The following is a 27,849-nucleotide window of genomic DNA, read 5'->3' on the forward strand; positions in this document are numbered from 1 at the left end:
TTGAAAAATAAAAATACTAAGTATATAATACATAATATATGTATATATGTTTGTGAAGAAATTTATTATAATATTCATTTTTTGGCTATATTTATATAAAGGTATCTCTTTTTTTTTTTCTTTTTTTTTTTCCCCCCCCATCACGATGAGTAACAGAATATAAATTTTCTATACTTGCATATTTATGATATTGAAGTAAAGGAGAAAAAAGTAAAGGTGATGCAATGCAAGTACTTAACAGCTTGTGCATGTATGTATGTATGTATGTACATGTATGTATGTACGTATGTATGTATGTATGTAAACGCACTGTCATATGGTACTCACAAAAAGGAAATAGTGCACAGGTTATGTGATGGCAAGTAACATACTATACACAAAGGAAACGTGAAAAAAAAAAAAAAAAAAGGAAGAGGAAGAGGCAAAAGAAGAAGAATTAAAGCAAACTATAAAGAACGAAAAAAAAAAAAAAAAAAAATAGAGGAACAGGAAGGAAGTAGTGAGATAAATTATCACTAAAAAAGTTAATGTGCTCCCAAAATGAACTACTATAACAAAACAAAGAGAAAATGCAAAATAAACTTTATAGACATAGAATTGGAGGCGTTCATATTTGGTTGCTTCTTGTACACATGGAACAAAATATTAAAAGACAATATTAAGCATAAAAGGGGAAGTAGTAAGGGAAGTACAAACAAGAATAGCTCTACTGCTATCAACAAAAGAAGCATTATTAAAAATAAATGCATTCGCAAAGTTAGCAGCAGTTATAACAGAAACTCAGATGTTAACCCTTACCCGGGCACAGGCGCGATTACAAGTGAAAAAACTAGCGTGAAAACAAACATGAATACTAGTGCCAATTCTGACACAATCATAAACAGTAGCATAAACAGTAGCATTAACGGCAGCATTAACGGTAACATTAATAGCCGCATTAATAGGCACATTAATAGCCGCATTAATAGCCGCATTAATAGCAACATTAATAGCAACATTAATAGCAACATTAACATTTTCATTAATGGCAAGAAAGTGTGCGCAAACCAAAATGTGAACAGTGTAGAAAGGTTGAAGCAGGACAAGGTTGTGCCTAGAAAGAGCAAGAGTGTTCGTACAAGAACTCCGAGAGAGTCATCGAATGATGATATTCGGTGTAATTTAAATGAGAAATTTCAAGTTAAATATAAAATCGATATGAATGATTTAAATGAAAAATTATTATACTTCGTCAAAATAAACTTTTGCTTAAATAACAAAGAATTTCACATATTTCATGACATATATTTATTTTATAATCATATAAAGGAGGAAAAAAAGGAGGAGGAAATAAAGTTGCACCACAACTTTTTTAAGGCCAATAATAAATACGTTAACATGCACAAGAAAAGAGAAGACGAAGATGGTGATCTATACGATGATAAAGACAATGACGAAATCAAGATAGGTGAGAGCAAAGCAGATGACAACCAAATGGATGATAGAATATGGGACGAATGTACAGTGGTGAGAAGCAGACGAACGCAAAGGTGCAATAACACAAGAATTATCGAATTAAAGGATCAGGAAAAAAAAAAAAAAAAAATAATAATAATAGTAATAATAATAATAATAATAATAATAATAGTAATAATAATAATAATGATAGTAATAATGATAGTAATAATGATAGTAATAATGATAATAATAATAGTAATAATAATAATAATGATAATAATAATAATAATAATAATAATAGTAATAATAATAATAATAATAGTAATAATAATAGTAATAATAATAATAATAATAGTAATAATAATAGTAATAATAATAATAAATGTAATAGTAATAATAATGAAGAAAATAACATAACAGTGATAAATAATGAGAATTGCTTATTTTGCAACATATCATTAAATAAGGCCAAAATAGGGAAATTTTCCAAAATTCAAAAATTTGCACATGAGTGTACTAAAAAAGTGTATGGAGACAAACATTTTGAAATAATTAATAAGTGTATTATAAATATAAAAACATTTGATGATAGCTTTATTCATTCAGTTACCATAGAACGATTATTTAGTTATATATATACTCATATTGATAAAAATTTGCTTTTTTTTTGGTTTAAATTTTTAAATATTCTGTTAAATGTAACTGTTAACAAACAATTAATGATAAAAATTTTTTTTTTTTTTTGTATGAAGAATTTATTAATTTCTACCTATTTTAACACAGAACAAATCATTGCAAATCATGAATTTCCTAGTAAAAATGTTTCAGCGAATAGGCAAGGAAAAAATACCTTTTTAACGGATATTATGAAAAAATATAAATGTGCTAATATTACTGCTATTATTTTAAACAGTAAATATATATTACTACAAAATCTTTTTGATTATTTTTATATGATATGCTCTACAAGAAATAAAAAATTTTATGACAACTTTTTTTTAAATGTTCAAATGATTAATTTTATATATCTTGTACAAATAAACTTTTTTCATTATTATTATATTAACTTACATAATAAATTACAAAGGATGCTCAAGAATACAGCAGCAAAGAAATTTAAAACAGAGGACCATATTTATACCAATAATATTTCCAAAAAAAAAAAAAAAAAAAAAAAACTAACCAAAATGATGAGAGTGAAGAAAAAAAATGCAATCTTCGGTTAGTTAGCAAAAGAAAAAAAAACCTAAACAATCGCATATATATCGACGAATTTACAGACACAAATAATAGCTATAGTATTAATGAAAAGATGTTCAAAAAAAACAGTAAATCTTTCGTAAATTGTAAGAAGCTTAATATTTTAGGGGTATACAAAAATAAGGTGTGCACACAGGAATACAAGGCGATATATACGCAAAGCAATAGCACGAATGCAATTTTTAAAAAAGAAAGATGTACATTATCTCCTTTGTCCATCAAGAAAAATGAAAGAACTATTAACGCAAATGTTAGTGAGAAGAGCAGGAGAAACAGGAACGGTAATTGTACCAACTGCAGAAGTAAAGATTCTCTCGATAATAACAGTACTCGCATCAGCAGTAACTACAATGTTAACGCCCAATGTTACAACTACTTTAACTTTACCCATCAAAGGTACATGAACAGGGCCGTCAACTACTTCAACACGAACTATTACGTGATAAAAGAAATGAACTATAATGAATCTGAACAAGTCAGGCATAATTTGAACATATTTGAAAAAATACTTCCCGATACTAAGACGAAGAAGCGATTTGTAAAAAATTTGAAGATATTTTTTAAGAGATCTAATATATTTTTAAATAAGTATATAAATTCAAATCAACTGGAAAAACAAAGTAACATTTTTTCTTTTTTATTTGATGCCTTGCCATCTTTAAATTTTAAAAGTAATGTTAGTAATACATTGGACAAATACATATTTTCCATAATTTCACAATATCATTTTATAGAAATATACAATTTTATAGAAAATTTAAAAAATTTATATAATTTAAAAAGAAGGAAAAAAAATAGTCTACGTAATAGTGATCACCCGAGCTTAAAATTTTTGAACGATTTACAAGGGTTAAACTACATTTACAATAATTTAAAAAATGAGTACCTTGTATTAACGCAGAATTTGTATCTTGAAATAAAGGAAGACAAAGGTAAAGGTATGGATAAAGATAAAGGAATAGGAATAGGGTTAGGGATATGCGGGGAAAATGAAAAATATAAATTAAAATATAGCAACAAAAGCAGAATTCAGAGTTTAATTCAGAATGGAAAAACAGAAATATATAAGAACGTTTCAATATATAAATTTTCTTCAAAGCAACTTAGTATTGAACATAATTTGTTTAATATATATCTGGAATGTAACTTACTAAATAAGGCGTATAAGTTGGTTATGATAGATTTCGATTTTTCCTTTTCCCTAACGTCAGAAATAATATTTTTATATAAAATTTATTTGATTGAGTTAAAAAAAAATAATATATTATATTCATTTGAAATATTAAATATGGCTTTTCATAAATGTTTTGTATTATTGAAAAAGTATTTATGTAACCCTACATCTTTTAAATTGTTATCTGTAATGAGTATCTACTATAGTCATATGATATATAATTTCCCATTTTTATCAAAATATCTTTATTTTTTTCCTATTGAAAAAATTGAATTTATTAAAAATAATATAATAATGAACGAAAGTGTAACCATGAATTGTTATAGTAATTATTTTTATCAAAAAAATCATTTCAGTGCATTTAATTTTTTTGATAGAAACAGAATAGAAGAGAAGAATATTAACACCTACGGCAGTACGAAGGATGCTCGTGGTGCTACTACCACTTCTGTTGCTATTTCTACTGCTACTGCTGCTGTCCGTACAAGTAACAATAGTAATAGTAATATAAAGTATAAAAAGTCTGATCTTAACACCTGTTACGATGTTAATAGGGACAATATTATTAATAATTATAATTATTATTCCGAGGCATTTAACAGAGCCACTTTAACAGTTGAACCGAAGAAGGGAGATGAAAAAGACAAAGATGAAAAGACAATCCGCGTGAAAAAAAGTTCGTCCAAATTTTGCAATGAAACGTTGAAGTATGACGACACGCTGAAATACTTTGATACGTTCAAGTACGATGAAACATTTTTTTATAACAATAGGAACAGGAATAATTATAAAAACGAATTGTGCAGTTATAACTACAAAAGTAACAACAATTGCGATAACGGTTCTTTCTATTTTTGCGAAAATACGAAAGAGTACAACTTCCTAAATAGGCACGAGAATTCGTATATAAATAAGATTTTAAAAAGTTTCAACTTCATTTTTAATATTTTAGAAAAAACAATAAACAGCACTGATGTGTCTCTTATCAATTATAACAAAAGCATAAACTCACTTAATAGAAACACATTTAATAAGAATTATTTATTACCATCACCTAGTAATAGTCCTAATGAAAGTTTAGGTAATATAACAAATTTTATAAAAGAAATAGTAAATAAAATAGAATGTTACTTTAACATGAATTTTAAGAGAAAAAATATACAGAATCATTTAAAAGATTTGGATGAACAAAAATTTAGAAATTTATTATACGATTCCAAAGCTATAAGGAACTTAAAATGTTCCCATGAAGATTCTTTTTTTTACTCCTTAGAATTCCTATTTTTGGCATATATTTGTTCTAATTTTTTTTCAGATAATATATCAAAAAATTATAAACATTTTTTCAAAACATTTAATTTTAATGATATGTGGCCAAGTAATCATCAAATAAAAGTCAAAGTATTACTGTCTTTAATATATATGATTTTATATGAAATAAATTTAATAGATTTAAGAGAGTTTTTTATACAAATATTAAAAATGATTTTATATAGATTTTATAATTATTTGGATTATAATGATTTGCAAATTTTTCAGTATATTTTTTTAAATATATCGAATTATACCTTATGTTCTTTTTACTCTATTACGGAAGATATAAGAAATATAATTAAAGTTAACCTAACTACGTTTAAGGAATTTTTTTATATTTATAATTTATCAAAAACGAGAGAGACTCTTTATTGCTATCAAAATGTGTGGCAAAAGGAAAAAAAAAAAAGCGATTTTTTTAGTAATTTTTTGACGTACTTTTTAAATAATAGGAAGGAATATACGTCTAATTATTGCGAATCAGGAAAAAATGAAATAAAAAGGAGTAGCTTGTCGTTTAACAATACAGAGATGAATTCGCCCAACATAGAGAGTAATAACCATTTGAAAGGAACAGATGGACATATAACCCAAGGAAGAGCTAATATCAACAAGATGGGGATTTATTCAAATAGCAGAATATACAACGAGACAGCTTTATTCGATCAGCCATTGTGTGAAGAGCATAATATAAAGGATAAATCCGAATTTGAAAAATTAAGTATAAACAGGAGTGAAGGTACTAATGATTATATTGCTACTGATCGTATTCTACATGGAACATATGAAATACAAAAGAGTAACTACGAAAGTGATGTAGATTCATATTCAAACAATTCGGATAACTCATGTAACAGTAGTAGTATGCATTACGTGTTTGATTATTTTTCGAGCGAAAATTGTTTAGAAAAGAGCGATTTTGTGTTTTTAAAAAAAAAAAATAAAAATATAGAAGATTCGCAATCGCTATCGCCATCATTAGGAAGTAATTTCTTAGACAAGATATTAATGCATATAAATAGAAAAAACATAAACAGTAAAAAGAAAAAGATGGGAGGAGAGACATTTGATGAAACGCATAGTAGTTGTACATATGATGCTGCATCAGATGAAAGGGGAAGAGAAAACAAAATTAAAAATATCAGAAGAATTAACGAAATTGGAAGAATTAACGAAATTGGAAGAATTAACGAAATTGGAAGAATTAACGAAATTGGAAGAATTAACGAAATTGGAAGAATTAACGAAATTGGAAGAATTAACGAAATTGGAGGAATTAACGAAATTGGAAGAATTAACGAAATTGGAAGAATTAACGAAATTGGAAGAATTAAAAAAAATAAAAAAATTAAACAGAATAGATTTGTTACTGTAAAGGAGGAGAATTATTGTAAGAACAAACATGATACCACCCATTTTATAGAAAACAAAATAGAACATAGATATGAAACAATTTTACGTCATTTCCAAATCAATAGAGAAATATATATAGATAATTACATGAATAAAAAGAATGAATTTATAGTAAATATACAACAATATAGAAATAGACTGAATTATTATGAGCATGTTAAACCAGAATATTATAAGGCTTATAATTTTGAAAAATGTTATTATTTACCTGAAGAATTATTTGAAACGAACTGTTTTATATTTGCTCAAAATAAAAGTATGAGTAAACATAATTTTACTTTAGAAAAAAATAATTATGTACATGTATGTTTAAATTTATTAACAATAATAGATTTATATATGGAATATAAGGTAAATATGTTTAATAAACCTTTTTATTTTATCAAAAATTTAATTATTACTTGCGCAAATATCAGTTTTTCCAAACATTTAAATCTTATATATATTAATTCATTGATAAGATTATGTCTCTTTGAACTCCGAATGGATAACTTGTTTACTTCCTCAAATATACTTGTTGAAATTTTGAACAATTTTGAAAAAATAAAATGTTATAAAAATGTTATGGGAATCATTTTTTATTTGTGTGGTTACTTACTATTACAATATTTAAGTGTTCATTGTGCAAAAATGCGTGAAGACGATAGAAAAAATGAACTAATAGAAAAATATCATTATTATGTAAATTTAAAAAAAAATTCCTTTTGTACTATTCAAAAAAGAAAACTGAGTAAACAGAATTATGAAAAAATAAATTCTGCTATTCCAGATATGTTCAGTAATGCAAACGAAGTAAATAATTTAGACAAATTTTTCATTTCTGCAGACGATTCGGTAAGTCCAAATGATGTACAACAAAACCACAGTATAAAGTATGTTTCTTCCTTCCCTTCAAGGGTGGTTGCTCATGAGAAGCAAGATAAAGTTCCTATGTTTGAAGACACTAATTTTTCACAATATGTGGTGGGCATGCAGGGACGAGCATCCCATTACGGCATTCTAAACAGCAGTAGCAACAACAATGACAATAACAATAATAACAACAGTTACAATAACAATAATAACAACAGTTACAATAACAATAATAACAACAGTTACAATAACAATAATAACAACAATGACAATAACAATAATAACAACAGTTACAATAACAATAATAACAACAGTTACAATAACAATAATAACAACAGTTACAATAACAATAATAACAACAATGACAATAACAATAATAACAACAGTTACAATTATAAGGGAAACTATAACGTCAACAATAGCAGTGGTGAAAAAAAAAAAAAAAGTATTAATTCCACAAAAAAAAAATGCGCGAGAAAACAAATTCCACTAATGAAAAACCAAATAAAAATAACAGAATATTTTTCAAATATAAAAAATGAGAAATCAATCGAAATATCATCCTATGCAAATTCGGTTGCATCGGATACGACTGTGCAAATGGATAGCTCATATGGCAAATGTATAAAAAAGAGAAAAACTTTTGAGGGGTTATCTGATCAGTTAATATTGGAAAAAGGGAAAATTAATTCATATCAAAATGTGGTTGGAAGTAAAAATGATTTTTATAATTTATTTGATCAAATAAATAAAAGACAATTTTTTTTATTCCTTATTTGTTATTATATTAAACAAGCCTTATATTATTGGAAAAATGAGGGAGATAGTATAGGAATTTTCAATGGAATTCAACAAAAAAAAAGGATTAAAGATTCTTTCTTTTTCCTGATGTGTTCGTATAAATTTTTTTATAAATCTTCTCTATTTTTAACAAAACAAAGCAATATACAAGATTATAAATTCCCATTTTTTAATTATGAACTATTTGAAACATACCATAAATTTTATACATATTACAAAGAAATATTTATTAGGTGCAACAATGGAAATGTAATCAATGTGTTATAGTAAAAGGGAATAAGGCGACTGTTACTGAAGTATTAAACTGTGTCAGTTGTATACAAACTGGTAAACTAAAATGAAGAACTACATTTTGAAAGTCCATAATGATAAGGAAAACACAACACACATTTTATATTCGAAAAATATTTCAGATTATTTTTTTGTGTGTGTGTTCCTGAAATGAAGGAAAAAAAAAAAAAAAAAAAAAAACAGTAAAAATTTTGTAAAACGTATGGCAAAAAATTTGTGAAGGACATTTTTTTTTTAAGCAACAATTTATTCGTATGGTTACAATAGAACTTTAAATGTTATGGAGATACCTTAGAGTATTTTTTTTTTTTTTTTTTTTTTTTTTTGGTTTATATTTGTTTAACCTGTAACTGGTGATCTATGGAACATTTGTTCTCCCTTCAGGTTACAAAAGTGTTATAGAAAAAGTGAGCCTACATTCTAATTATTATAATAATTGTCATCCAATTTTGTTTGCTTCCATAGCTTATGTTTTTTATGATAAACTATTTTTAATTTTTTGTTTTCAAAATTTATAAATACCCATTCTGTGAAATATAACATGGTTTACCTACGAGCAATTCAATATACATCAATATACTTGGAGCGCAGTATATCTTTGTATATTTGTATATATGTAAATCAAGATTTGCCATTTTTTCGTTGTAAAGAGGAATGCCTTTGAAGATTAAACAATTTTAAATTTTAATTTTTTTTTTCTTTCCAATTTTGAAGTGTAAGCCCTCTTTTAAAAAGTGTGCTTTCTGTTCGGCGATATAGAAAAATAAAGAACATATACGTGCCTATATATATATATATATATATATGTATATGCGCATACATATATAGTCATGCATATATATATGCAGTGCACTGCTTAAATACCACCAATTCACACCTACTACTTAATACGTGTGTGATGTATGTATCTTCACGCAAAAGAATCTTTTTTCCAATTCAAGTTTGAATATGCCATTTTTATTTCCTTTTTTTTTTTTTATAAAACATTACACTTATTTGTTTACTCTTTTTAGTTTTTTTATTAAGTATATTAAGTAATTTACCTCTAAAATTATTTGTATAGGCTACATATTAAAAGTGAATACTTTGACACTTTTGTGTAGCTTAAGCAGTTAAATATCTTTCAGCAAAAATAAGGCTGAAACAATTTTAAAATTGTAAAAAATGAGGAGTGATAAAAAAAAAAAAAGTTGTTTCCATTTTTTTGTATTCATGAATGTGATTATTTAAATTAACATGAATAAAGTTATTAAGGTAAATAAGAATGCAACAACATAATGCTTTTTTCCAAAGGTGTTTTTATTTTTTTCTGTCATTAACATTTTAGCACTTCACAGAACAAGGGGGGCATTTAACTAGTGAACATGTACATGTATATATATATGTATGAATGTACGTACGTATATATTCATGTTGTGCCCTGTGCATACATTGCGGAGTTGTATGAAGAATGACTTTCAAAGGAGTTTCAGGAAAAACAGCAGTTTTTAAGTTATATGTAGATCGTACAATTGCTGAACTGCTGTACTGTTATACTGTTATATTGATGTGCTTTTTACCCTACTCAAATAATTAACTCCTACATTCATATGTACACATATATATGTACGGTTCTCATACATGTAGTTACGTGTAACTGTGTGCACATATATTTTTACGTAAAAATGAGATGATATGTTACCTTTTCATTCTCATTTTTGTGTCGGAATTTTGGCAAAAATTGAGCAGTCAATTTTGTAATCGTAAAAACATCAAAGAGGCCGATTCATTATTACTAAATGTTAAAACTAAAATTAATAAGAGAAAGTATAAGCTTTACAGAAGTAGTAATAAGTTTTCAACAAGTGAGATAGAAAATATATTTTCAAAATTAAAAAATATTAATGTACTTTCAAAAATTAAAAGGACTGGTTTTACCTTGTTAAAGAAGGTAGGTTTCCACATAAAGGATACCTCTTCTTTGGAAAGATCATGCTGTTTCAATTACTACCTGTGTAATTATATAAAAAGAAAATGTCCAAGCGTATGTACAACCTATATAAATGGTAACGACGTTAATGAAAATAATAATGATAATGATGAATATAGTGATAGTAATAATAACGCACTGCTAGATAACTATGCGAAAAAATTAATTATTACAAATAATAAAGAAAAGAGCGGATCGTTAAATTCCTTGAAAAATGTAAACTCCGTTTGTGAAGGTGATACCTTTTTCATTGCGAACAAAAATTATTTTAAAAACGTAAAGCATGTTACGTACAGAGGTAAAACTACTACTCAGGCTTTTATCTCATCAACTAACAATATAAAAATTAAGCGTAACAGGTTTAAGTTGTTTAGGACATTCACTTACTGGGGGAGAGAAAACTTCTTTTGCACTGAGCAAAGCAGCATGCACAAATTAACCAAGTCTAATAACGTTTTTTCCCTTAAAAATAAGAACACAAGTTGTAGCAGTTGCAACATGTTAGACTGTGGTAATAGTTGCGTAAAAGGATATAATGTAGTTTATGTTAAATCATTCATAAATAATATTTTGAAAAGCAGCTTCATATACAACTACGTAGCAGATAAAGATATGAAGAGGTTATTGCAAGAAATAAATTTTTTATTTTATAAATTACAGATACATAGTTATGAAGAAGGAAATTTATCGAAAGAAGAAGGTGTCATTACGAATGTGTTGAGAGAAAGATATATAGAAAAAAACAAAAAAAAAGACGATCAACTTTACATGCAGCAGCTTCATAGTACAATACATGATGAAATAAATAAAGCAGATGTTTCCTTTAGAAATAGTTGCATAAATTGCTCTGAAAAGGATTGCAATCGTTCGTTCAGTCATAAAAGTACGGAGGTTATTCTGAAAATTTGGTTAATCCCTTTGCATTTAATGTTTATTAACAAATGGATGGATACCCTTCTTGTAAATTATCTGCATGAGAATAATTGCACTAGGGAATATTTCATAAAAAATAATATTCTTATTAAATGTGAAAATGATCTTGAAAAAAGGTTATTCTTCCATTTACAGTGTTTTTATTACCTTTTTTTTGAAGTAGGGAGAGGTGGAGGAAATATTACATATGATAACTATGACCAGATTAATGATACATGCAATAGTTCTACAAGTCATCGTGAAGTAGGTAATGGTTCATTGCATATTGACACTTCACATGGGTGTACTACACATAATAGTAGCAGTCGTGATAACAGTACCAACAAGGACAGTTTAAACCAAGGGGACGTAAAGTTACTGCTCCATAATGTTCAATGTGAGGAGAAAAGAACAGAACAAAACGACACTATTTTTTTGAATCAGAAAAATAACACAATTGATGTTGCAAAGAAGAAGATTATTATTTACCTCTATAGGGACAATGATGAAAATATGGGAAAATTTTATTCGTATTTAAAACGTATTTATAAAAATGAGTGCATTAGTTTTTTTAATTATGAAAGATATGTACACCACGATAATTCTTCTTTTATAATATTATTATCCTATGAAGAGTTTTTAAACTTGTCTTTCCATTGGAATAACAATTCACTTAACATTTTTGAACAATACGTGAACAACAAGGTAAGTAGTGCAACAGAATGCTCCAACTTGTTCAAGCTATTTACAAAGCTCCTTACAAACCCGACTCGTAACAGCAATAATATTGCAATGGAGATAAAAGGAAACTGCTATGATTACACATTTAAAATATTTTTGGACGATTTTAATTTAAAATATAATTATGAAACTGGCGTAATTGAAAAAAACTTATATGAGAATCTTTTTTCAATAATAAATTGGAATGAAAAAAGAGCAGTAACGTTATATTTTTTGTCTTCTAAACATTTCAATTTGCAGTTATTTAAAATATGGGTTGAAAATATCCATAAAAACTGTACTTTTTTAAATTTAACAAAAAATAAGCATTTTTTTGTATTACATAAAAAATTTATTCTGAAACTTGATGAAATATGCGATGCGTATGATGACGGCTCAAATAAGCAGAGCGCAGAAGAGAAGGAAAAAAGACCTATTGGATCGAGCGTCGAAATTACAACAGTAGAAAACAAGATTCTTGGTCTTGTAAAAAATAAAAAAAAAAATATCTCAAATGAACGAGCAGCGAAAAGTTTGCTACTATTTAAAAATTGCAGAAAGGATATTATTATCAACTATTTAAAAGAACATAATTTGTATAATTTAAACAAATTAAAAAAAAAGGATAAAAAAATAAAAAGAAAATTAAATATAGCTAGGAGATTTTTCAAAAAAAAAAAAAGATATAATATGAACAACTTGGAAATATCGCATTATATAGATTTCATTGTTAATAAAAAAAAAAAAGGAAGTATATTTTTTAAAAAAAAAATTATTGATCTGGAATACATAACAAAAGAGGAAAATTTACAATTACAAGACAAAATTAATATATTAACCAAGAATGTGCATATTGCTTATCAGGCTGATAGTATAAATGAACAAGAAGGATATGAGTGTAAAGACATTTTGTCGGATAGAACTATATTATCAAATTGTCATAGGAAAAATAGCAATTTCTCTTTTTTAAAAAATCAACAACGGAATAATCTACAAACAGGGGAAATTCCGAACGATACTGAGGGGAAACATGGTAGTAATAATTATCTTGTAAATGGAGACCAGCATATTTTTAATCAAACATATGTGCGCCGCAAGACACAACATGCGGTAATTCTTCCACAGCAAAGTAAATTTTGTGAAAATAAATTAAAATTTTTTTATTTGAAAAAAGACGATATAATAAAACAAAATGATAACAGTTCAATTAATGAAACGGAAGTTGTGGAAATATATCCATGTATTTATTACATATTTAACACGGAAACATTCCTAAATTTTTCGACGGAGCTATATGAACGGATGGATGTTTTAGATGAACTGTTCATGCAAAAGTGCAGATATCTTTTAAAAAAATATGAACATGTCATACACAAAAATTTGAATTTTAAAAAATATTTAGCAAAAGGCCTTTTTTTAATTAACCAAAAATTAAACAAATATGAAATAAAATTTGTTAAAGAGTTATTAAAGAATAATATTTTGAAAGTTATATTATCGTGTGTTGATATTTCATCTGAGGGTATCGAGGTGAACAGTGTGTTCATCGAGGACGTTCAGGTACACATGACGAAGAAGCGGATACAATATAACCGACTGATTGATATGATAAACCATTTTCATAGTCACGTTTTTTACAATGTAGAATATAATGAGAAAAATAGTTTTAGAGATACAAATTACGAGAGAGGTGGTATGTCTCATATGCATCGCGATCGAAATGATATTAAGGATACACATGAAGGATTTAAGAACGGGGAAAGCGCGTCCGATGACATGCACAGGTTGCATTTTATTAAATATTTTATTTTTCTAAATTTTAGAAATATATTTAGAAAGTATACATTGTCAAACAATGATCTGTTAAATTTATCAAAAAATTCAAGAAATTATTTTTTAATTCTGAAAAGGTATGAAGATGCTCCAGTACTTTTAAACATACAAAATCATAATTATTTAAACCTATCAAATATGCATAAACCTATAATTATTGATTTTTATTTTAACTTGTACTATTTCAGTATTATTAGAGGTATTTCTCTTCGTACAAGTGTTTTTGACAATATGAAGAAGGATAGGGAAGAGCATATAAAGGATTCCTTTATTATGGATAAATTTTATAGTTCATATTGCAAAAGTTTGGAAGGGGACAAGGAAGGAAAATTATCTTATTATATCAATGATAATATAAATAGCTGCGCAAAAGAGGAAAGTCAATTTATTGTTTACAAGTTTTTTAGTAGTAAATATAGCAGGAGTGTACCATCGGGAGGTCGTGAGCTATTTAATATCATTAGCAATATAGTAGATACCTCATTTAACATTCATAAAATTTACAAATATAGACAATTGAACGAATCGATATTGATAAATAGTTATATACATATAAGTAACAATATAACATACGCCATAAACTATTTTGAATTTTTATACTTTTATTTTATGAACAATAAAAATTTAGAGCACGTTTTTGAACAAACTAGATACAGCTTTTTCAATTTCCTTTTGATGGAAAGGGTTAAATACGAGAAGGAATATATCAAATATAATAAGGAATACAAAATAGCTATATATAAGAATAAAGTCGAGAAAATAAAAAAATATTTCGATGTAGACTATGCTTATATGTATTATAACACATATATTAATTATAACAAGCTAAAAAAAAGAATTACGTGTATGGTAAAGAAATTATACAAAGAAAAGTATGACCTCCTGTTGATGAATCTAAAAAGTAATTATAAAAATAAAGTGGTGTTAACAGTTTACAAGAGTCCTTGCATAGTTTTAGATATATATAAAGCAAAAAAGGAAAAAACGGAAAAAACTGAAAAGATGCAAAATAATTTATACATATGTGTGAACGATATGAACGAGTTATTCATTTGCAACATATACTTTTTTTATTCAGTTGTGAAAAATGAGAAGTTGTATAATTATATAAAGGAAAAAAATAAGCATATAAACTATTTTGACCATTTATTTCTGAAAAGGGAAATTCAAAGATGCACAGTATTTAGTAAGGAGCATAACTTCCCCTTTGATATACACAAAAAGGGGGGGTCCAAATGGAGGGAGCTAAAAACAGAAGAGGCGCAAAATGGAGTATCGCAAGTCGGAGAGCCGGAAAAAGAATGCAACAGGTACGCCATTAGTACAAGTGAAAAATATATTTTTCAATTTTTCGTTAATAAAATAAAATTAAATAACCCACAAAATTATGCGGAAAGGAAAAATTATGATAAAAAGGAAGAAAATTTTCAACAAGATGGTACAGAAAAATTAATAAACATTGACGATATACTTTTTAATTCTTATAATGAAAGCTTATATTATATAAAAAATTATGCAGTCCTATATTTAAAAAAGTTGAAAAAGATGAAAAAAGTGTTATACTCACAATATATAAGAAGGAAAAAGGATATAAGACAACAAAAAAATAAAAAGGAAAAAATTATTTTAAATAATCTTCGAGCATTTCAGTTGAGTGAACACAACAACATGGAAAATCACGAGAAAAAACTTTCCAAATATTACAGGAAAATTCGTGACTTGAATGAAGTGAAGAAAAATTACATATTTCCTTACAGTAACTCAGGTGATTTAAATAAAAGTCTTTTAAATATTTCTCTTTTAAATCACGAAGAATGTAAGGAAAGAAACAAGGATAAAAGTAAGAAAATATTAAGTATAAAAATTATGCGTGCTCTAAGTATGTACAAAAAAAAAAAAAATATCGGTAACAGAAACAGTTACTTAAATGAATTAAATAAAATAAATCGCATTTTTGGGAACAAAAAGAACACAAGTATAAGCGAATTTTATAACATCCTTTCGCTCCTCAAAAATTTTAATCTCATAGACAATTTAAAAAGTTATATAAATCCTTATATAAAAAATACTTTGTGGCTTTACATAACAACACTATACGTCAACCATAAATATTCATTATGTGCAAATGAATTTAATGTACATCCTGAACTGTTAATAATTATTTTTTATATCTGCTTCTCTAAAAATAAGCCTGATTATGTGTGTAATTATTTGTCCTCCTTTCAAATTTCAAATGGTTTCCTACGCGAGGTGGTGACCGATATATTTGCGTACAAAGAGCTGCTGTCATTCGTTCAGCGGAGGTGAGAAAAAGATTTGCGCAAAGCTGGATGCACATGCATATATATATATATATTGTTTTTGTTTGTTTGCGCGCATATATATGTATATATGTGTACATATAAATATATTCACATTTGTATATAAATGCATCGGCGAACATGCATACATACGCTTTCTCCGAATGTTTGATAAATAATTTCACATCGCCCATTTTTTTATTTCACAGGTTTAAAATTAATATAGATATTATGTTTAACTTATGCGAGCTTGATGACGTTCTCGAAGGATTGGTCCATTTAAAAAATGGGAGTTTTGGAAATATTAGCGAAAATGTTGTAGCAAAACTAACTCAACTGACTTTGATATTACAAAATGGATTATTACGAAATTTTAATAAAAATATAAATAAAATTATTTTAAACTTTATTAAATATATCAGAGAATTGAAAAAGTACAAAGAAGGTACATAAGGTTTTTTTTTAAGAAATCTCTCCCTTTTTCAAAATTATTTCTTATTTGTATGTAATAGCACGCACTTTAAAAGTCTAAACGTTTAAACTTTTAATCGTTTAATATTTTGAACGTATAAATTTAAAAGATTTTCAAGTTATTTATTTTGCTTTCATTGCAGACAAAAAAATAAATAAAAGAAGACGCATAAATAAATAAATGTACATACATATATGCATACACGCATACGCATAAACGCATATACATATATACACATGTACATAAACGCACGTACCTTAGCAATACGTACGCAAGCATTTGCACAAATTTTTATTATTTCCTCTTCTTGCTGTTTATTGAATCTTCGTCTCTCGACCATTGAATGTTATTTTTGTTGTATATAGGCCATGTTGGTATGATTAGCTGAAAAAAAAAAAAAAAGTAAAAAACAGATAAGGCAAAAAATTCAAAAATATCATAATGAGTCTACCTGAATACCGAAAAATAATTGAGCAATAGTAAATATTACAAACGTAACACGTGCATTATTTGCGTAATATGTATAGAAAAATTATAGTGCATATAACACAAGTGCTATATGTACTGTCATAATTATGTAATCGTACAACTGCTGATATGGCCGTTCCAGCTAGTATTATATAGGCGCTTAAAGCTAAGCTCTGTTTGTAGTAACCAACTATAATTGAAAGAACTGTGCTAATAGTAAAAATTACATTTTTGATTAAAAATGCCAATTTTTGACCAACAAAATCCTACAAAAGTGTTTAAAAGAGATGCAAATAAACATATACATACGTTTATTAAAATTTTTTTTTTTTTTTTTTTTTTTTGTTCTTTTCATTTTGTTATCATTCTTCAGTAATTTATTTGCATTTTTGTTATAATAAATTCTTTTTTTAATGCCATAATATTTTATAACTTTTTTATTTCTTTTCGTTGTTTATATATATTTATATAAGAAATTTAATTTATTACCATTTGATTTCTCGTAAGACACACGTATGTGTTTTTTATAATATTTTTAACACTGTTAAATAAGCCCATTGGAAACAGTAAAAAATAAAAAAGGAACAAAACAAAAAAAAACAAAAATAATTCCTTTTTATTCTATATTATATTCAAACCGTCATGGTATGCATAAATATATATATATATATATATATATATGCCCATATAAGTATGTACGTATGTGTATATATACGCATATATATTTTGATGTTATATGTTAATCCTTAAAAATTTGATTAGCGTGTTTTATTTTGTCATGATAATATGGTTTATCTCGTATTTTGTTCGTTTTATTTGTTTAAATTGTGTGATACACTACTATGTAACTAAACGAACACAGTCGCTAAAATAATTTCTATCATATATAATAAATTATATATGTATGCACATTGAAGTATCACATTTATTTTATTTGCAGATACATCATTTGTGTTATATTTGTTTGCTCATTTTTCTTTGCTTTCAAATATGGAATTATCTGTTCTAGCTAGCTTTTTATATTTATTTTATTTTTTCAAGTTATTTTTTGCTTAATAAAAATATAGTATAACCAAATCAAAAAAAAAAAAAAATAAGAAAAGTGAAACAAAACGAAGTAAAATGCTTGTTAAATTTGATTCCTATTACATGTTACCAACAAGATTTATTTATATATTTATTTATTTTTATTTATGTTTATTTATTTTTATTCATGTTTATTTATGTTTATTTATGTTTATTTATGTTTATTTATGTTTATTTATGTTTATTTATGTTTATTTATTTTTATTTATGTTTATTTATTTTTATTTATGTTTATTTATTTTTATTTATTTTTATTTATTTTATTTTATTTTATTTTTTTTTATCTGTGCAATATATTATTCATTATAATAAAGCTCTGTTAAAGTCGACGTTATTTTATTATATTTCATTTTTTAGGTTAATTTTTGAAAAATATTTATTTTTGTGGCCTCATTAAAGAACATATCGCCTACTGATTTAAAATTTTTGTTGGGAAAAATTAGGAAATTTTATTTTGCTATTTTATTTAAAAAATAAAATGTTTTATATGGTTCTTTAGAATGAATATATATCTGTTTAACGTGTATGACCATTTAAAAAAAAAAAAAAACGTCATAGCACATTTATAAAATAAAAGGACTTTTCAGAATATGAGATAATATAGTCAACAAAGGAGTGTCCCAGTAAATTTATAATTTCTCTGTTAAATATATTTTATTATATTTCATTCGTTTGACTATTTGCTAATGCACTAACTAGTTTATCCCCTAACCTTGCAATATTGTGTAAACAAAAGCTACTGGCGTTATGTGCAAAAATGGAACAAAAAAAAGAAAAAAAAAAAAAAAAAAAAAATTTAAATAAAATGCTCAAACAGTTGAAATCTGAGGAGTAGAGATAAAATTGAAGTATTTGTAGATTTTAAAAATATTATTTTAAAAAAAAAAGAAAATGTTTTAAAGTTTTGATAAGGACTCAATTCAAACGTACGAATTGGAATGACCTTAATGAGTGTGTGAAACATTAAGCAAGTTTTCGGGAAATGGAGAGAGGGGAGAGAAAATGGACTACTTTAAAAATTAAAGATTAAAAATTGTAACTTTTTTATTTTAAGAATTAATATAAAAAAGAAAAGTTAAACGTAAAATAAATAAGACATATAAGCAAAAATTAAAATGTGTAATGCTATATTAGCATATACATATTATATATATGTACGTAAGCATAATATTATCCTTATCTGTGTGAAAAAAAAAAAAAATAGACATGCGTTTAGTACAATTATTTTTTTATATAATTAAAAAAATTTTGTCTTTAACGAGCTTTTATTGAAGTCATATTTTAACATAAAAATTATGTTTTCATTTCACATTTTAAAGAAAAAATTTATACTTTTATATTTTTAGTGAAAAGAACAAAAAATTCTATTTCTCTCCAAGTGTATATATTTTTTTATTTTATTAGTATTCATTATTAAATAGTTTTTTGTATTATTAATATTATTTATATAAATATTACACATTGATATTAATTACATTTTTTCCTTTTTTTCTTTTTAATATTACAATTTCGCTTCTTTTTTTAGTATTCCACATTAGATAATATTTTTTTTTTTCGTGTTATATATATATATATATATATATATATATAAATACATATCTACCTTACTTCAGTTTTATGAATTATTATTTTTTTTAGTTTCATAAAAACTTATAGTTGCACATCAGGCCTATATTTTAAACCTTTACATTTTGCTCTTTTGATTTATATAATTAGGTTTATACTAAGGTTTAAGTTTACACACTACTTTTGTACTTCCTTTCAAGCTGATTTTTACTAAAGATTTTATTATTAGTTTTATGTTGATTTTTACTCGTGGCTTTATATTTAGTTATATGCTGAGTTTTACATTTGGTTTTACACTTATTTTTAAAATTTTTCGCTTAAATATCTGGCCTGTTTTTCACTTAATTTCTTTAAGTTTTACATATAGTTTACATTTGAGATTTACTATATGCTGTTTTTTTTTTTTTCCTTTTTGCTCTGTTGATTTAAAAATTTTTCTTATTTTTTTTCTTAGTGGATGAACCTGAATTCTTCTATCCTCCATTTTTTTTTTTTTTTTTTCAACATTTATTGCTTATTGGAAAATGAATAATTTTGAACTTCCTTTTTTTTTTTTTTTTTTAAAAGAAAGAACAATAAGAAAATTATTTAGTTTATCAATCCATCAATTAATTTGTGAATTCATTAAACTTTACACACCTTACCAGAATTAGTGTAATATCAGAATGTTTATTTATAAACCAAACACAATTACTGAAGAGTAATGTATATATATATATATATATATATATATATATAATATATATTATTCAAAAAAAATTAAAAAAAAATATATATTTTTTGGCTACTTTTTTCATTTTGTGTGAATTTGCTTATATAATATTCTCTATTTCGCCCAAAAGAAATCTATCTGTGCGTATTATGTACACACGTACAAATGTTGCTTATATAAATATGTACATAATAATTGTGTATATTATACAAATATATATATATTACATGAATATATACACATGTATGCTTTTTTTTTCATTATAAATTTTTTTTTTTAATTTATAGAAATAGCAGTTATGTCACTCTTTTCTCATTTTTCTTTTAAGAGAAAAATAAATCTATTTTATTTTATTGATATAAAAGTAAATAAAGGCAGTTGGGGTTTACATATTCATAGAATAGGTTGAATTTACACTCGTTACTTTTTTTCATTTTATTTCCTGGTTTATTTTATATATTTTATTTTATTTATTGGTTTATTTTATTTATTGGTTTATTTTATATATTGGTTTATTTTATATATTGGTTTATTTTATATATTTGTTTATTTTATTTATTGATTTTACTTAATTCATTTATTTATTTCGTTTTATTCTTTTATTTTATTCTTCTGGTATATTTGCCTATTTGACGTATAATTTAGATAAATTGAAAAATTCTTACATTACTTTGCATAATCCTTTTGTACAGTATGTCCATATATATATATAATTGCAAAAATAAAAATAAAAATAAAAAAATTTTTAAACATAGAAAACAATATATTTTTGGTTTCTTCTTATATATTATAACAATGTAAATTTTTATAAATTTACAAGTACTAATTTTTTTTTTTTTTTTTTTTTTTTTTTATGAATGCTTTTTAAATAATAATACTGCTTTAAATTTTTTTTTTTTTCAAGGATGATTTGTGGAGTTGTATATTATTATATATTACATACACGCCAAATTTTTGAAAAAGAACTGTTCTACCGTTTGACAAAATATATGTGTATTTATGCACATATATATACGTTGTTGTTTCCCAGAGATTTAATGTTGGCCTTTTGACGTAGAACTTGTACATATATATATATATATATATATGTATTTATATTTATTATATATATGTTATATATCAAATATTATAAAACAACTTACACTGTTTCATTTTTTATTTTTCCCTTCACCTTTTTAATTTTTCCCATTACTTTTTACTTTTTTCGTTTATCTTTTTACATTTTTCATTTATCTTTTTACGTTTTTCATTTTACTTTTTACTTCTCTCTTCTTCTTTCTTCTTTCTTTTTCATACAAATGTACCCTTATTATCCTAAACATGTGAATGCGCCATTCGAGCAAAATACCATGCGCTTTGTATGCATGTGCGTATAAAATCATATTTTTAAAAAATTAAAATTTGCGTGCATGTTTCGATTTTTGTTATTAAAATGCGCGCAAAATTTGCGCATCTGCTTATGAGCATATATAAGCGAACCGAATAAGCGTATAAATGCGAACATTATAGGTGCCTTTGCACATAAGTAAATATACATACATAGTTGCATGCATACATACATTAATACATACAACATATTCATGCACACATACATTAATACATACAACATATTCATGCACACATACATTAATACATACAACATATCCATGCACACATACATTAATACATACAACATATCCATGCACACATACATTAATACATACAACATATCCGTGCACACATATACACACGTACACACATACGTACATATATATATGTACGTATGTGTGTGCAATTCGATGCCTGTTATTTCTCTTCCCCCTTTTCCTTTTTTTTTGAAACATGGCGAAAAACAAAACAATCGAAGAGAGGTATCAGAAAAAGTCACAGATAGAACATATTCTGCTGAGGCCTGATACCTACATAGGAAGTGTCGAAATGCATACACAGTTGTTATGGGTTTGGAATAAAGAAAAGAATCGTATGGTTCAAAAGAATATAACATATGTACCAGGGTTATATAAAATATTCGATGAAATTATTGTAAATGCAGCAGATGTAAAAGCTAGGGAAAAGCCGAAGAGTGACAACCCTATGACTTGTATAAAAATAGAAATAAATAAAGAACAGAAAAAAATAAGTGTATATAATGATGGTGAAGGTATACCAGTAGAAATACATAAAGAAATGAATATATATGTTCCTCATATGATTTTTGGGGAATTGTTAACATCGGATAATTATGATGATGCAGAAGATCGAATTACTGGAGGCAGAAATGGATTTGGAGCAAAATTAACAAATATTTTTAGTAAAGAGTTTGTTGTATATTGTGGTGATAGTGAGAGGAAAAAAGAATTTAAAATGACATGGTCAGATAATATGTCAAAAGTTTCTGAACCGATCATAAAAAATTATAGTGGAAAAGATTATGTAAAGGTTACATTTAAACCTGATTTAGTAAAATTTGGAATGACTGAAATGGATGAAGATATAGAAAGTTTGCTGTACAAGAGGGTATACGACTTAGCTGGTACTTGTAGTGTGAGGGTTTATTTAAACGGAACAAGGTTAAGTGTGAAAGATTTTAAAAGTTACGTAGATTTATATTTGAAGGATAATTCAGCAAATGGAAATGGGAATGGTAGTAACAATAAAAATAATACTAATAAGGAAAATCAGAATGGCAATGCGGAAGTTAGCGCTAATCAGACTATGGACAATTTAGATGTTAGTTTGTCAAATGAACCCGGGGAGGTATCCCCATCTAAGAGCAATGCGGCTAATGGGAATGGAAATGGCAATGGAAGCGGAAGTGGAAACATTAATGATGAAGAGGAGCTGGTAAAAATACATGAAAAGCAACATCGATGGGAAATAGTTGTATCAAAAACAGATGGGTCTCAGTTCCAACAAGTGTCTTTTGTTAACAGTATATGTACAACGAAAGGAGGATCACACGTTAATTATATAGTTGAACAACTACTTAATTCACTTAGTAAAAGAGCAAATGCAAAAAATAAAGGAGGAATGGAAATAAAATCTGGACATATAAAGAATCATTTATGGGTATTTGTAAACTGTTTAATTGTTAATCCTACTTTTGATTCTCAAACAAAAGAAACGTTAACTACTAAACCTGTGAAATTTGGTAGTAAATGTATCTTATCTGAAAAGACTATAAATAATGTGTTAAAAAGTCCTATCTTAAGTAATATTTTATTATGGGCTCAAGCTAAAGCACAAGTGGAGTTAAGAAAAAAAATGAAAGCTGGATCTTCTAAAGCCAGGGAAAGAATTATCGGTATCCCTAAGTTAGAAGATGCTAATGATGCAGGTAGTAAATATAGTCAAGAATGTACCTTAATATTAACAGAAGGAGATAGTGCTAAAACGTCCTGTTTAGCTGGTTTATCTATTGTAGGTAGAGATAAATATGGTGTGTTTCCATTGAAAGGTAAATTATTAAATGTAAGAGATGCTTCGTTCAAACAATTAATGGACAACAAAGAAATACAAAATATTTTCAAAATTATGGGCTTAGATATTACAGATAAGAATAAAGATGATCTGAAAGGATTACGATACGGTTCTCTTATGATCATGACAGATCAAGATTATGACGGATCGCACATTAAAGGATTGCTAATTAATATGATACATAAATTTTGGCCCAGTTTATTAAAACATAAAGGATTCTTAAGTGAATTTGTTACGCCCATTGTTAAAGTACAAAAGGGTAATCAGGAATATTCTTTTTTTACAATTGCAGAATATGAACAATGGAAAGAAAGCACAAATTTAGTTGGGTGGAAAATAAAATACTACAAAGGGCTTGGTACTTCAACAGATAAAGAATTTAAACAATATTTTTCAGATATAAAGAATCATAAAATAGTATTTTTATGGACAGGGGATAGAGATGGAGATTCAATTGATATGGCATTTAGTAAAAAAAGAATTGAAGATAGAAAATTGTGGTTACAAAATTTTATTCTTGGTTCATATGTAGATCATAAGGAAAAAGATTTATCATATTACGATTTTGTAAATAAAGAATTAATTTATTATTCAAGATATGATACAGAAAGAAGTATACCGAACATTATGGATGGATGGAAACCTGGTCAAAGAAAAGTACTATATGGCTGTTTTAAAAGAAATTTAAAAAATGAATGTAAAGTAGCACAATTAGTTGGATATATAGCAGAGCATAGTGCATATCATCATGGAGAGTCTTCATTACAACAGACCATTATTAACATGGCACAAACATTTGTAGGATCAAATAATATTAACTTTTTAGAACCATGTGGACAATTTGGTAGTAGAAAAGAGGGAGGAAAAGATGCATCAGCAGCTAGGTATATTTTTACCAAATTGGCTAGTTCGACAAGAAGTATATTTAATGAATATGATGATCCTATATTAAAATATTTAAACGAAGAAGGTCAAAAAATAGAACCACAATATTATATACCTGTTATACCAACTATACTGGTGAATGGTTGTGAAGGAATAGGAACAGGATATTCATCATTTATTCCGAATTATAATTATTTAGATATTATTAATAATATTAAGAGATACATAAATAAAGAACCTTTAATACCTATGATTCCATGGTACAAAGATTTTAAGGGTAGAATAGAATCAAATGGAAAAACTGGTTATGAAACTATTGGTATAATAAAAAAGATAGATGATGAGACCTTAGAAATTACTGAATTGCCTATTAAAAGATGGACACAAGATTATAAAGAATTCTTGGAAGAATTACTAACAGATGAAAAGCATCAATTAATTATAGACTATATAGACAACAGTTCACATGAAGATATATGTTTTACTATCAAAATGGATCCTGTAAAATTAAAAAGAGCAGAAGAAGAAGGACTAGAAAAAATATTTAAACTAAAGAGTACATTAACTACAACAAATATGACGCTATTCGATCCAAATCTCAAATTACAGAGATATTCAACTGAGCTCGATATATTGAAAGAATTTTGTTTCCACAGATTAAAAGCTTATGAAAATAGAAAAAGCTATTTAATAGCTAAATTGGAAAAGGAAAAAAAAATTATTTCAAATAAGAGCAAATTTATATTAGCTATAGTTAATAATGAACTTATAGTTAACAAAAAAAAAAAGAAAGTACTTGTTGAAGAGTTGTATAGAAAAGGCTATGATCCTTATAAAGATATTAATAAAATAAAAAAAGAAGAAATATTTGAACAAGAATTACTAGAGTCAGGTGAAAACCCAGAAGATAACGAAGAAATTATTGCTGGTATATCCGTAAAAGATTATGATTATTTATTAGGTATGCCTATATTTAGTCTCACGTTAGAAAAAGTAGAAGATCTATTATCACAACTTAAGGAGAAGGAAAGAGAACTAGAAATACTAAAAAATATTACTATTGAAACAATGTGGCTGAAGGATATTGAAAAGGTAGAAGAAGCCATTGAATATCAACGAAATGTTGAGTTAGCTAACCGAGAGGAAAGTAACAGATTTAAGGTAGCCAGAAAACAGGGAGGAAGTGCTTTTAGGAAAAAGAAAAAGAAGAAAAAGTTAACGAGTGATGACGATTCCCCAGGTGATGATTCATCTGATAGTAGTGAATTCTTACTTCATACTCTGAATATTAAAAAAACAAAAAAAATGCCTAATAATAATGCGACTAGTAGTGCTAGAAAGAGATTGAAAAAAACAGAGGACGACAATAGTAACAATAATATCAATGGTAGTAGTGATATAAATGGTACTAACAACATCAGTCATCGTAGTAATAATGATTTTAACGACTCGTCCATATTAGTTAACAGCGAAGTATATAGCAATAATATGACTTATGCAAAAAATGTTGATGACTCGTACATATCTGACAACACACCATTACTCAATAAAATTATAAATAAAAATAATTCAAATAACGTAGACACTAATGCATATACTAAAAATAATAAGAGTACTAATAAAAATTCAAAAAAAAAAAAACTCTATCTTCTGATTTATCTAATGACGATAGTTATGGAAGTAGTTCACCTAAGGACAACGATAGTAGTATTATAGTAGACAAAACACCTAGCATACCTGTAGGCACTAGTGAAAATATTACTATATCACCGAATAGTATAATAAACATTAACGACTTTTCAGGCATTAAAAATAAGTTACTAGAGCTTGGTATGTAGAGTAAATAGTGCCAGATAGTTACGTGCATACATGCATACATGCATACATATATACATACATACAAACATACATATATGTACAATTTTGTATGCGTTATAAGTTTAGTTCTTGCAGTAGAGGAATTTATGCAGCTGCTCTGCACAACATGAATATGCATAAATGCTAATGAAAATGTGCGCACACATATGCAAATGTCCATATGTATATATACACATATGTGAGTTTTTTTTTTTTTTCTTTAATTTTGTAGAAAATAAGAAGAAGCCAAGACTGACCCTAGCTGAAAAGATTAAAATGAAAAACGCAGAAAAGAAGAGCTCCCCTTCTAAAAAGAGCACAGGAGGACGAACTCCCTCGAACAAGAAAAAGGTAAATTAAGTGCAATACGTTTCTGTAAAAGCTTTCATAAATGTTCTCTTGATATTGTTGTATTTATTGACAAATGACTCCTTTTGAAGTGTTTTTAATTTTATATTATTTTCATTTTATTTGAATTTAATTTGGTTTGAATTTAATTTGGTTTGAATTTAATTTGAATTTGATTTGAATTTAATTTGATTTGAATTTAATTTGAATTTGATTTGAATTTAATTTGATTTGAATTTAATTTGGTTTGAATTTAATTTGGTTTGAATTTAATTTGAATTTGATTTGAATTTAATTTGATTTTATTTTACTATTTTTTTTTTTTTAATGAATTTCACACCCGTTTCTTTGTCCATATTTTATAACCTTTTTTTTTCGTTTTTTCTTTTTTTTTCTTTCTGCTCATACTTAATTTTTTCCCCATTCGCAGAGCACATTATTAGATGATTCAAAATCGAAGAAGTCGTTAACTTATGATAGTGACGATTCCAGCAATGATGTAAGATTTGAAAAAATAGAGATAAATTAACACATAATCAGATTTTTTTTAAGTGTAGAAAATAAAATTTATTTATTTATAAATTAATTTATTTTATATTTTGTTTTGTAATAAATCGAACGGGAACCATTATTTTTTCGTGCTTTTTATTTTGTTATTTACTTCTCTTGACAGGTTGAATCAGTGGATGATAGTGACAGTTCATTCAATATATAGAATAT

The 27,849-nt window shown here is 26.0% G+C and overlaps 2 protein-coding genes and 1 pseudogene across 3 annotated transcripts; all 3 read left to right on the plus strand.

Annotated features, from left to right (window-relative positions):
- Positions 1 to 540: 540 nt before the first annotated feature.
- Positions 541 to 8,518, plus strand: MKS88_004903 (annotated as a pseudogene). Its single transcript has 3 exons — positions 541 to 1,498; positions 1,567 to 2,658; positions 2,718 to 8,515. Coding segments are annotated over exons 1-3 (7,848 nt in total).
- A 1,693-nt stretch (positions 8,519 to 10,211) lies between these two features.
- On the plus strand, positions 10,212 to 16,729 carry MKS88_004904 (uncharacterized protein; the record flags this gene model as incomplete). Its single annotated transcript, XM_067218118.1, has 2 exons — positions 10,212 to 16,279; positions 16,486 to 16,729. 2 exons carry the CDS (start codon positions 10,212 to 10,214, stop codon positions 16,727 to 16,729), a joined length of 6,312 nt encoding a protein of 2,103 aa, XP_067071283.1.
- A 5,672-nt stretch (positions 16,730 to 22,401) lies between these two features.
- MKS88_004905 (DNA topoisomerase 2) lies at positions 22,402 to 27,844 on the plus strand (the record flags this gene model as incomplete). Its single annotated transcript, XM_067218119.1, has 5 exons — positions 22,402 to 26,441; positions 26,597 to 26,754; positions 27,014 to 27,132; positions 27,560 to 27,628; positions 27,803 to 27,844. The coding sequence occupies 5 exons, from the start codon at positions 22,402 to 22,404 to the stop codon at positions 27,842 to 27,844; spliced, it is 4,428 nt and encodes a 1,475-aa protein (XP_067071284.1).
- Positions 27,845 to 27,849: the final 5 nt, after the last annotated feature.

This window comes from Plasmodium brasilianum, chromosome 13 (genome assembly GCF_023973825.1).
Source record: "Plasmodium brasilianum strain Bolivian I chromosome 13, whole genome shotgun sequence".
NCBI lineage: Eukaryota > Apicomplexa > Aconoidasida > Haemosporida > Plasmodiidae > Plasmodium > Plasmodium brasilianum.